The sequence below is a fragment of the Ochotona curzoniae genome, unplaced genomic scaffold (genome assembly GCF_017591425.1).
Source record: "Ochotona curzoniae isolate NIBS_2020 unplaced genomic scaffold, NIBS_Ocur_1.0 scaffold_1852, whole genome shotgun sequence".
Classification (NCBI taxonomy): Eukaryota; Metazoa; Chordata; class Mammalia; order Lagomorpha; family Ochotonidae; genus Ochotona; species Ochotona curzoniae.
Genome location: NW_024467087.1, coordinates 49,132,062 through 49,145,317, shown reverse-complemented (window position 1 = coordinate 49,145,317; position 13,256 = coordinate 49,132,062). Strand labels below are relative to the sequence as shown.

General features: G+C 36.2%; 1 protein-coding gene across 1 annotated transcript in view; it reads right to left on the bottom strand.

Moving 5' to 3' along the window:
* The window catches only part of POF1B (POF1B actin binding protein), a 79,016-nt gene extending 75,495 nt beyond the window's left edge, over positions 1–3,521 (bottom strand). Inside the window, exons 1-2 of the mRNA XM_040999733.1 lie at positions 3,424–3,521; positions 2,986–3,309 (exon numbers count right to left, since the gene is read on the bottom strand). Coding sequence (XP_040855667.1) covers positions 2,986–3,270 — 285 coding nt within the window. The 5' untranslated portion in view covers positions 3,271–3,309; positions 3,424–3,521. The remainder of the gene's footprint in view (positions 1–2,985; positions 3,310–3,423) is intronic.
* Positions 3,522–13,256: the final 9,735 nt, after the last annotated feature.

Here is a 13,256-nt window from a genome sequence, read left to right as displayed (position 1 = left end):
AGACAACTTCACTAGTAAGGTTTCTATAGTTAAGTTTTTATAAGAAACACCCAATGATTCAAACAAAATAATTACCAAGAAAACAACGAAAATATCTGACAAAGTATACACAAGAAACCAAGCAACTTCATAGAGCTGTACAAATTTAAAATGTTTGTATCCATAAACAGCCTTTCAGTGCACAAGAGGGAAGTAGAATAAAATATGTGCTAAAAATCCAGAAATAGAAATTGCTAAAGTGCTGCAAAAAGCTTTTGGTTAAATCTAAAATGTCTACTACATGACCTAAAATTAAGATTCAGCAAGCAAAGTAGAGTGACATCAATTTTGGTTTCTTGCAAAGAACGTATTTAACCACTGGCAATTTTTATTTGAAATGCTCATGAATTTTTTGAATGTCATTGGAACAACAAAATGCTAAAAGCAAAATAAAAGTTTAAATGAATTCATGGTAACCATCAATTCATTGCAATACCCATTTTCCCTTATACCACAGTTGCAAACCTTGGTATCAGAATAATCGCTACATACAATCTATCAGAATCATGGGATATTAGGGAGATACTTTACAAAACATCAGATGAATAAAAACATCAGATGAATAAAAGGTTTTTTTTTTTTCTGGTAATATGTGCTACTTGTTTGTGCTTGGCAATTGTACAAGATAAAGCTGCCATCGCATCCCCATTTTGTCAGTATACAGGCATTTCAGATCACATTTGGTTACTATACACAGTGCCATAATCTTACCAATAATCAGTGTGAAGGAAAAATAAAACAGATGTTTTCTAGTTCAAATGCTTTGTGGCAGCTATCTGAAAGCTGTCTTAGCTGTCTTGCTACACACATTCTTTCAGTTGATTTGTGAATACCCTTTAATATCCAACTCAGTTTGAAATCTTATAATTAAATTTTCTCTTCTTACTTCTCCATGGGAATAGGTTTTTTTTTTCCCTCACAGCTTGAATTTCACATTCCTCATTTACACCAAGTTCTTACATTTCTTTCTTTCCTATGATAAAAATAATTTTAGATTCCAGAAGATCCTCCATTCCAATCTCTTATCCTAGTTTCTGTGGTCATACTTTTGGTCTCTATGAGGCTATACAAACCCCTCTATAGAGAATTTCACTGTAGGATGGAGATGGTCCTGAAAGGATCCCTTTTTCAAATTTTGGGTAAAAGAGGGTAAGTCCTGTAAGAAGCTCTACCCAGCTTGGTCTTGCAATTACTAAAAGGGAAAGTTGAACTATGGAGCAAATAATAAAACATGATCCTGAAAAGTTGTTCCATAGTCAATATTTTTGATTTAATACATTTCGGTTTTAAATGCTTTTTTATCTTCTTTTTATTAATAAGTTGACAAAAAGAGGTTAAGTGTTAGAATAACAATGAAGTATACAATGATTTTAGCCTTCCTATGATAGCAGTAATTGTTGTTTTACATCTTCACATTCCTTTGGGGCTACTAGGAACCAAATGTGACACCCACATGGTTAGATACTATCGTCCCAATACTGAATGTTGGAATGTACATTTGCATTATTATTATCACTTATACAAGCCAGTAGTTTTGACCAATACATTCTTTTTTTCTGATGCCATTAATGCAGGTAGAGTTTTTCTCAATCAGTAAATTTCTGATAGCAAATTTTAGATTGTTTTTTCATGTTTTCTCCTGAAATTATGTGAGCAGTGAAATAAAAGAAAGACTGTGCAGCATTTGGATTTTAGGGTTATATGCATCTTTGAAAATAGCCTTCAAATATTTTCATTATGCATATTAGAATGTCACTTCATATGTTACTTACATTTTTGGCTTTTGGAAACAAGTCATATTATTCCCAATTGGTTTAATAAAAAGAACATTGGATGGTGTCTCAAAAAATGTATTTTGAGCTCCTTACATTACAAGGTAAATCTTGAAAATATAATTAAAGTTTGGATAAAAGTTTCCAGAAAACTAAGAGACATGATATTTTGATCATGTATTATTTGTATTTGAAAACCAAACAGAATCTAGGATTTTACAAGTTATGTATGATAACAATCAAGAAATTATTGCAATGGCAATGTAAGTGATGTAGATATAGTAATATAGAGAGTTTCTAGTCTGAACAAAACAAAAAAATACAAAATTAAATTTTAAAAAGACAAAATTTTCTTTTCTTCCTTGACATGAAAATTTAATGGAGAGACATAGCATGAAAACAGACCCTAAAACTATTCATTGTATACATTCTTGCAATGTTACTTTTCATTTATTGGAAAGTGTTACCACAGATATTGGGTGCTAAAAAAATTATTTAACATTTTCTTTCAGTATAAATTATGTTTCAAAAAGTTTGTCCTTTGTAGCTTTCAAATAACTATTGCTTCTACTTTGCCTTCTTCAGAGCTATATCTACTTTTAAAGTATAACTTCCCCCAATATTTCATAAAATATTCACGGACTATATACAATAATCAATCATTTTCAGAAGATAAAACATATATGGCAAATGAAACAGCTATTTGCACCTGTCACTTATCCCAGAGCAACATGCTATTTGCTAAACACAACTGCTCGTCACTCCATACATGCAATTTGTCCCTGTACTACCATATTTGGTACAAGGTATCTGTTTGCTTCTGATATGAAATGAATCCGTGAGAACCTGTTCTTAAGGAAAAAGCAGCAACCTACTGTATTGAAATTGAAGAATGTTTTACAGGAGGGAAAAAAACTACTTCAGATGAGATAGTTCCATCAAATCCAATGGAACATAGACCTGCTTGTGCTCTGATTAAATCATGAAAATCTTATGAACTTATAAAGAAATGAGTACAGGTGCTAGTAAATGAAAGAAACTGAATTTAGGTTGCTCTCGACAAATGCAAGCCAGTGAAACATATCCCATAGAACAGAGAAAAAGAAGCCAAAAAAAAAAATGAGATTCAAGATCTATCTTGCGCATTAACTTAGCATAGCCATCGGTGTGGTACCTGGGAATGGTCGCTCCAAACCAAGTTTTGGTAGGAGGAAGCCGTTTTGAGAGGGGAGAGCACTTCCCGTGAGCCGATGGGGTCCAAGGCCTGCACCACCTTGTTCATGGGCCCGCTGTATGTCCTCACTCGCTCATATACTACATTTTTTTCTGGAGGCTGCTGAGGCAAACTTGACTGGTGGAGGCAGTGATAATGCTGCGGCTGGTACTGTAGCACCTCTAGGGGTTGCTGAGTCCCACAGCTGCTGCTGCTGGTCTCACTCCAATAGCTTGAGCTCATCATACTCTCAGTGGTCAGCAAGGGATTCCCCAGATGATCTCCCTGAGGAACAAACAGAGACAGACAATGAAATTAAATGTAAGCAGGCAGGAACATGTATACAAGCCATTTATCAACCTCCTTTACCTAAAGTTGTGCCAGGGAGAGATGAGTTACCCGAGCAGGAGCAGGAGCAGGTCTGGCAGCTGCCGAGAATGCAGCAAAGTATTTGAGCTCAAACGAAAAGTGGAGCCACCCTGTGAGATTGCTCCAGGAAATGGCACTGACACGCCCCTGAGGGGCGGATTCACCTGGCAAGTTTTCGTGCCAGGAGAGGCCCTGCCTTGCCACAGAGATAGCTACAAGGCTGTGCAGTGGGTAAAGGAGCTTGTGAAGAGAGAAGCCAGAGATTTAAAGTCGATGGGACTGGCAAGTTTCAGAGAGATGTGCCCATGTTAAAACTTGCTTGGGAAAGTCACAAATACCAAATCAAAGTAGTCCTGTTAGTTACAAAGGAAAACTAGTTACAAACAGAAGTATTATCAGTCCACAATCTGGAACCAAAATAAGGAACGCATTAATTTTCACAAAGCAATTTACACTCTTTGTAAAACCCAGTTTATAATTGCAGTTGAGGTTGCTATGGGGTCTCCTTCTAGCGACTCTCATTTATGGAACCTGTTTATCTTGCTCCAGACCTAGGGTGTTTTTCTAACATACACTGAAGTAGATTTGTCTAAGTGATTGAATTGGTGTCTAGAAATGTTTCAGAAAAACCTAACCATTACACAAATGCTTTGCATTTTTGATATTTATATTTATTGTTGTGCCGTTTTGCAAAAGAATTTACTCTGACTTTGTGCCCCAAGAAACACTGAGACTGATTGCCTTTAAAAATCTAATTTTAAGGGGGATCCAAGTCCTAAGGAATGTCTTACCCGCATAATGAAATTTAAATGTGTGCAGCACATGTGCTTATTATTACCTGAAATTCCAATTATAATGGGAAGTTACCATCAGATTTTGCCTTGCAAAATTCTTCAGCACCGCCGAATTTCAGAATATTCTCTAAGAATCTCTTCAGAAAAAGCATGTGCCTAATGCACATTATACCACAGCCCCTGGCATATGACTATAATTCAGTGGAAGAGAAAGTCATCCCGATGACTAATCAGCTTTTTGTGTGTGTGTTCAGTGAACCAAAGGCAGTGACTTACTGATCACTTATCTTCACAATTTGGTGAGGGTTCTTAGTAAGACACTGAGGCAGAGGCATGGAAATACGGACTAAGTTTCCAAAAATAAATAATAAATGGTGGGCATAACAGTTGAAACGCGAAGATGAATGGTAAGCTACATTTTAACCTATTAGGAATGTGGTTTAGCTAATAAATATTCTAGGCAACAAATCCTAGATTTTAAAATGAATCTTGACATTTTTATGGGGGAAAGGGCACACAAAATCTGTGTTAAAACTTTAAAATAGCTTGCTGTACATTTACTTTTACATTTATATTTGTGTGCTGTGTGCAGAGCTTTCAAATCCAATCCATGTTCATTTTAACACTGTTCCTAAAACAATCGACGAAAATTTAATTAGAAGCACATGATCTGCCAAACAACCTTTTAAAGCATCAGATCAATAACTTACTAATATCATTACCAGTATTATTTAGAATATACTTTACGTGTAAGTAGAGAATTGATGTTAAAAGGGGCCACGGAGGCAGTTTTCTTTGCTCTGATCTAAATTAAACAGAGGCCTTCTACACACACACACACACATACACACACATACACACACAATGCACACATCCAGTGCTGTTTATATTTGTACAAGCCAAGAGGTGATCAAGTATATAAATTAAAAAAAAAAACTGAGATGAAGAATAAACATTCCTTGGTCCATAAAATGGTAGCCATATCTTTCTTTTCTCCCCAAATCTTATACAGTGCTTTGGGGAAGCTGTCTTGATAAGATGTGACATTTAGATATTTATTCAAGTCCTTAGCTTCATTCATCACTGTTCCTCATTACTGAATATGAGGAGGAGATGGCTTGAAACTCAAAGACAGTATATAAGAAATGAGATTAAATTGAACTATGAATCAAATGTTAACTGCACTTGTTCACTTTGGAGAGGTTAATCAATCTCATGAAAGTTTCTCCTCTATAAATTCTTTTGAGCATTCCATACCCCGCATCTCCATTTTTTTTAAAGATTTATTTATTTATTGGAAAGTGAGATATACAGAGAGGAGGAGAGACAGAGAGGAAGATCTTCCATCCGATGAATCACTCCCCAAGTGAGTGCATTGCAGCTACTTGGAGAGTGAATCTGTGGAGGGAAGATATTTCTCTTTGTATCTCCTTCTCTCTGTATATCTGACTTTCCAATAAAAATAAAACAAATCTTTCAAAAAATAAATAAAGGAGTATAAGTTACTCTTATACTCGAAATTCCAAGGAATTGACAATCTATATTTTGCAAGCTTCATGAACACGCTATCCTTCTCACACTGCAGGATTAATAAGACTTTATTCTTGGGCCTTGCACAATGACTCAGTGGTTAAAGCCTTGCCTTGCATGGGCTAAGATCTAGTATGGGTGCCAGTTCATATCCCGGATGCGCCACCTTACATCTGGCTCTCTGCTTGTGACTGGGAAAACAGTGGAGGATGGCCCAAAACCTTGGGACCATGTATCCATATGGGAGACCCTGAGGAAACGCCTGACTTTCGACTTCTGGCTTCAATTGGCTTAGCTCCAGTCATTGCAGCCACTTGGAAAATAAACTAACAGATGGAAGATCTTTTTATCTGTATCTCCTTCTCTTTGTGATTCTGCCTTTCCAACAAAAAAACAAAATATAAAAAAGCGTTTATTTCTTATTGTTAGCTCCAGACATGTTGAGTGAAGCTAATTACTTTTCTGTTACTATGTTTCACTTGGTGATAGATATTTCCTATTAAATACTGAAGAAAATTCATTAGGATTATCATCCCTTTTGAAGCCAATTCGGTTCTAACAGAATCAAGGAAATCTTTCTTGTTTCTGATTACGAGCAAATTCATTAAAAATTTAAAGAAGTAAACACAGTAAGTAGAAAATGAAGCTCTTCTACATTAATTATCAGAATAAGGAGAAGAATAAAGAATGTGCAATGAGTAAATTAATGGTAATAAATCAATAATTTACATTTTGACTAAGCTGACTGTGCACAGTGGAAAAATTGACTCAGTTTCTCTTAGACTTTCTTGACACAGAACATTTCTGTGACCTCACATGTGGGGAGTTCTTCTTTCTTTTGTAGAAATAGACACACACATTAAGCAAGTAATTTTGTAATAGATGCCACATTACTATCCAATAATACAATTCAATGATGATACTATCTACGCAGAGAGAGTCAGCGACAGCAAGTGGAGGGTTCATTGCATATGACTGTACTACATCAGCTGCCAATTGCAAGCCCCAGTCTATTTTACCTGTGCTTCTATCAGCTATACATCAAGTTACCAGGACCTGTCTTCAACTCAGAAAGACACAATTTACATTTATTGGTTTTATGATAAAAGATATTCAGAGGACACAGAACACAGGATGATAGCGATGCCTTGGAAAAGGCATGGAGAAAGAAATGTGGATGTTTCTTTTCCCTTTCTTGATGCCCGCCCTTCTGTACATCAATAACATTTGGCTATCCAGAAGCTCTTCAAATTCTGTCCTTTTGTGGTTTTATAGAGGCTTCATTACATATGCATAATTGATCAAATCATCGACCTTTGGTGATCAACTTCACCTTCAGCCACTCTCCCTTCTCCAGGAATAGTGTTTTACAAAGTGTTGTGCCTGGAAAAATATTTTATGACCAAATGAGTTAGAATTTCATGATTAAATATAATTTGGTAAGTATTTTTATTGTCATAATTCCTGTAACATTTCCTGTAAAATATGTTTGAATCCTCCAAATGAATTGATGTAATGTTTCTCAAGTGTTATTGAAAATAAAAATTGATTTTTGTGGAATAGTCAGATTTTTCTTCTGTAAAATTTATAATCAGTTATATCAAATTTGTAACCCATCAAATCTATGAAGCTATATGAAAGACCCCTTGATCAACTATACAAGAATACTAGTGATACTCAGAGTGAGGTCCCTGAACCATCAGCATCAATCTTGCTTGCGAAATTACAAAAGTACAAACTCAGTCATTAAAATTCTGGCGGTGCTGCTCAACAGCCTATTTCAACAAGTCTACCTGATGATTTTGATGTCACTAAGGTTTGAAAAAAATCTAAAAGCCAAACCAACATATTGGGACAGGCTTGAACAGCTACGAAAAAAAGGGCAGTACTGGTAGAGAGATTAGATTGCCCAGTGGATAAAAAGTTATTAGCAGTCTGAAAATAGATGATTAGAAGTCAGCAAGTGGAGGTGGAGAGTGACACTGTTGTACAGTGGTAGCATGTGAAACTGCCACCTGAGACTGGTTTGAGACCTGCTGCCCCTCTTCTGATCCATCTCTCTGTTACTGTGCCTGTTAATCTCCCTGTTAATGTAAAACAGCAGATGATGGCGTAAATGCTTGGTCCCCTGCACTTATGTGAGAGGTCCAGAAGAAGCTCTAGTCTCCTGATTTTGGTCTGGCCCAGCCCTGCCTGTTGTGATTTGATGGGTGAGGGAACCAGCAAATGAAGATTCTTTCTCTATCTTTCTCTCATTCTCTCCCTCATATTTTTTTCTCTCTCAATACTATCGAATAGATAAATAAATATTAGAAAAGAAGCCAGCAAAGAAGTATAAGTGAGCTATGACTCTCCATAAAAAAATCAAACATTGTCAGTGTATAAATGCTATTACTTTTATTTAATGATTTAATGTCCTGCAATTCCACTAGATTTGTTGATCAATTTTATCATCTTTTGGTGGAGTAGTTCGGTTTTTCATCTGCAGCAGTAAAATACATAAAGGGTATTTTTTTCAGGTTACATGAGTTGAGAGTGGGTTATTCTGAGGCAAATAACACCAACAATCATAGTCTCAGAGATCAGGACATAAAACATATCTTAAACAGTTCTTACAGGGTGAGCAAGCTTATTCTATGAATTGTGCACTGGCATCTATAGGCTTGGCATAATAAAATACAGACACACCTTCCTCAGATTAAATAGATTTTCTATATGACCTCTTGCAGAAAACAGAAGGAAATACCTTCTGATGAATTTCATGAGATGAACAGTATTCTAATACTAAAACCAGATGAAGACAATACAAGAAAGCTACAAAACAATAAACTTTCTGAACATAAATACAATAATTTTCAACAAAATATTAAATAAATATAACAGTATATTAAAATCTATCATACATTATGGCAAGTGGAGATTATCTCCAAAGCATAATAGGGGTTCAATGTTTGAAAATCAAGGGACCAAGTTGTGATACAGTGAGTTGTACTGCCACCTACAAAGCCAACACCCATACCAGAGCACTGGTTCTAGTCCCAGGTACTCTGCTTCCATTAGCTCCCTGCGAATGTGTTTGAGAAAGAAGCAGGAGATTACCTGATTACCCAGACCCCTGCCACCCATGTAAGAGATTAGGATGGAGTCCAGGTCCCTGGTTTCAACCTGGTACAGTCCCAGTCATTATAATTATTTGGGAAGTGAGTCAGCAGATGGAAGATCTCTGTCTCAGTTTCTCCCTTTCTTTATCACTCTGCCTCGCAAACTTTTTTTAAAAAGTATAGAAACAGACACAAAATGTATAAAAATATACAAATAAACCTTGGTTAACGAAGAAAGCATATAAATGTAATTGACCATGTTAAAGAGTCAAAAAAAGGACAAAAAAGCCATACTGTCATCTCAATAGATGCAAAATAAAAAAAAAAATTGAGAAAAGGCTACATCCATGTAGGCTAGATTACGTCTATTAAGAAAAAAAAAAACCTATGTGTCATATTTAATGCTGAAAAGCTGAACATTCTCCTGCATTCATATATTAGTCAGACATCAAATTTAAAATCTTCTGGTCTTTCCCAAAACATGTTAATGAAGTGCAAACATGAACCAAGAGATGTATTAACAATACTGTCAAATGTGAATGATACAAAAACAGATAACCCAGTATTTTTTAAAATATGGACAAATGACTTCAAGAGACAGGTAAAAACAATTGGTTGGCAAGTAAGCATTTGAAAGGCTCAGTATTATGAGTCACCATGGAAATTCAATTTAACTACAATGAAATGACTTTTAGAATGGAAAAATGTCATTAAAAACTGATACTTTCTTTTTTTATTGCATTTCATTTTATGACATCATTTCATAGGCTCTGAGGTTCCCCCAATACTTTCAAATGCTGACAAGGATGCGGAACAACTGGAATTCTACAATTGCTGGAAGAAATGCCAACTCTGAGTACAGCCACTTTGCAAGACAGTTGTGCAGTTTCTTTTTTTTTTTTTAAGATTATTTTTATTGGAAATACAGATGTACAGAGAGGAGAGACAGAGAGGAAGATCTGTCCGATGGTTCACTCCCCAAGCAGCTGCAATGGCTACAGCTGAGCCAATCAGAAGCCAGGAGCTTCTTCCAAGTCTCCCATGGGGGTGCAGGGTCCCAAAGCTTTGGGCCGTCCTCAACTGCTTTCCCAGGCTGTAAGCAGGGAGCCTGATGGGAAGTGGAGCTGCCAGGATTAGAACCGGTGTGTTCAAGGTGAGGACTTTAGCTGCCATGCTATCACGCTGGGCCCAGTATTGCAGTTTCTTAAAAACTAAGCACATGGTTTTGTGAAGCCTCTCAACTACACTTCCAGGCACTTATTTTAGGGGTATAATAATGTGTCTCTACCCAAAATCACGGACTCAAAAGGTTTATTGAAATTTTTTCAGATAATTACCAAACAAGAAATAGCACAAAATGTTTTGTAATGTTGGACATTCATATCATGGAGTTCTACTCAGTAGGAAAGAATAAAATATGTCTTCATATAACAAAACGAATGAACCAAGTATAATCCACTAGTTTAAGAATGTGGGACAAAACGAACATTTATTTTATTGCTCCATTTATATGTATTACTTGAAAGGACAGAAATATAAGAGCATGGATGGCAGGGATTAGTTCTGAGACATCTCTAACTGTGAAATGAACAAGTAGAACTGTTTGGATATTTGAAATTTTCTTTTAAAAATTATCTATATTTATTTGAAAGACAGAGTCACAGAGAGAGAAGGGGACACACACACACACACACATACATGCACAGTTTCTATCACTCCTCAAATCGCTGCCTTGTCTGGAGCTGGGCCAATCCAAAGCCACAATCCTGGAGCTGCCTCCAGGTCTCCTACATGGGCACAGGAGTCCAAGAAGCGAGGCCATCCTCTACTGTCTTCTCAGGTGCATCAATAGGGAGCTGGATCAGAAGTAGAGCAGCTGGGACTGGAACCAGTGCTCCTATGGGATGCTGGTATCATAGTCAGAAGCTTAACCTACTATGCCACAATGCAGGTTCCTCTAAATTCATTATCTTATTATTAGCACTGGTTAAAAGAAGCTATACAAGTGTTAAAAGATATAAGCCAATACATCCATAGAAGCATTGATTTTACTACGTGTCAGATAAAAATAAAAATAAAAATTTTTGCAAAAATTTTGATTTCCAGATAGGCTGGTCAGGCACACACCCCAAAGGAACACTTCAGTTTCTTTGGTACATAAATTTTTGTGTGTGACACTTTTGAAGGCATGTTATTATTAACCAAACTATTAAGATGATATATACAAAGAAAACTGTATTATCTAGTAGGCATTTTTTTACTCTGAGAAAAAGGAAAATTACTGGAGAACCATTTGTTCCAGTCTTCTATCATCTCCAGACTTTTCATCAAGGCCGTAAATGTGTGTTTGTGTAGTCACAGGCATAGTTTGGTGTTTGTCAATGTCCTTCTATAGCAGAAATTAATTGTTTGCAACCATAGAATCCATGAATACCTTTATATTCTTCTGATTTTTCTAAACCAAACATGAAAGCTGTCATGTGCCTCAGTAGAGGCAATTCCACAACAGAGTAAAAATGACTAAGTACATGAGTCAGAGGTGTTATAGTTCATCCATAAAATAGCCCGTTAATTTTTGCAATCTTAACTTTTAAAATGCAATGCTTTTACTTTGTGGCAATGTCCAAGTGCCTTTGGTTCATTGGAATCATAAAATTTCCTACAATGTTATTTCATTAGAAATATGAAAGCCAAAAGTTGGTAATCAATGGACAAGATAAATAAATGTGTCAGTATCTCACCTCTGAACATGAACTTACAACATTAAATTTTCTTATGAGCTGTGTCTATTTATAGCTATCTTGAATGAAGTTTGAAGTGACTTCCTTAAGAAAGGAATTGAACTAGCAAATATTCTATTTAAAGAACCAGTTAATAGCTAGTTTAGCATTTGGGGATCATGCTATCTTTTTCCTCAAATTTGTCTCACAGTACAAAAACAGCTGTAAAATAATGTACAGAGAAATGAGCATGCCTACGTTTCATTTATGAAACAGATACAGTTTATAATCTGCCAGCCTACTAAAGCTGTTGGATTTCACTAGTGGTGTTATACATGTTTCTCACATTTAAGATTCTTATCTTTTGTCCTGATTATTTATCTGTTTTTGGAGCAATGTCTATCTTCTTTTAAATAACAACAGACTCACAGATTTAAAAAGAAATAAATCAAAGACCTTCCTTGTATTAATCGTGTGTCCCTACAGAACTTTACCCTCTGGATACAGATGAATTCAAAGTAAATATTCTCATTTTCCATCTTCAAGAAAAGAAAATCAATATGTCCCCCAAACAATTCTGCTTCTTCATAGTCAGTCTTCCCAAAACTAATTTCTGTCATCCATGCTCTTATAGTTCTATCTTTTCATATATATATATAAAGACATGACTCATGTAAATACATATATCATGCAAATAATATATGTATCAATTGGGTAATACAATGCACCACAAAATGTGAAAGAAGTTTAAAACAAAAACAATTCTAGACTAAGCAATACTGATGGGGAGTCTGGATAGGGATGCAGAAGCGACCGGCTCCCAGCTGCACTCTGTGCCTGCCCCACCCACCAGCCCCACCAGCCACTTACCTAAGTATTCCTGAAGTATCTTGTGACACAAGTGCTTGTCCCCACAGCAATCTGCGTCAAATTCAGTGTCTCCTACTGGGAATAGAGCTGAACCAGAAGCCCCACCCCCTATCTGTCAGTCAATAACAAAAACAACAGCAAAAAACACAACATTTCTCATAATGCAGCTTATATCCAGTAACTTCTTGTAGAGGCTACAGGAGGAGTGGAAGTCAGTAGTGCCATCTGTTTGTGCTGAGCTGCTAGTCTGTTCTCCTCAGAGCTTGTTCTTGTTTGTCTTCCCCTCCCCACTTGGACTTTGGTGAGTGAATAGAATGGCTTCACTCTTCTACTTCCCTGTTCTTGGACACTTTCATAGTGCAGGTACTGTTTTGGTTACCCTTTCCTCTCTAGTTTAAAGGCCAGCATTTTCCCACTCAATTGGATTTATGCAGAGTGTAAATGTGAGTTTATTCCCTCACTGCTAAACAAACTGCACAAAATTCAGTCTCCTTTCAGTGTTTCTGCTTCTGCAGGAGATAAGAGACTGGATGAAAATTAATCAACTCTTTGCCCGTATCACTCCCAATAACCTAAAAGAATTAAACCACAGACAGTTTGAGGAAGATTGGAATCCCAGGAGAATCTCCTCAAATAATTTGGACAGGGATAATAAGTACCGTAAGAAAATCAACCACAGAAGGAGCAAGTCTTCAGATATTAGAAGGAAAGTCTTCAGGTACTAGAACCAGAAGAAAAACATAAAAATATTTATGCTAATTATGTTACAATCAATAAATGACAAAGATGAAAACATCTTCAGGGAAAAAGAAATGGGGGGGATTTAATATAGTAAACTTGAAGCAAAT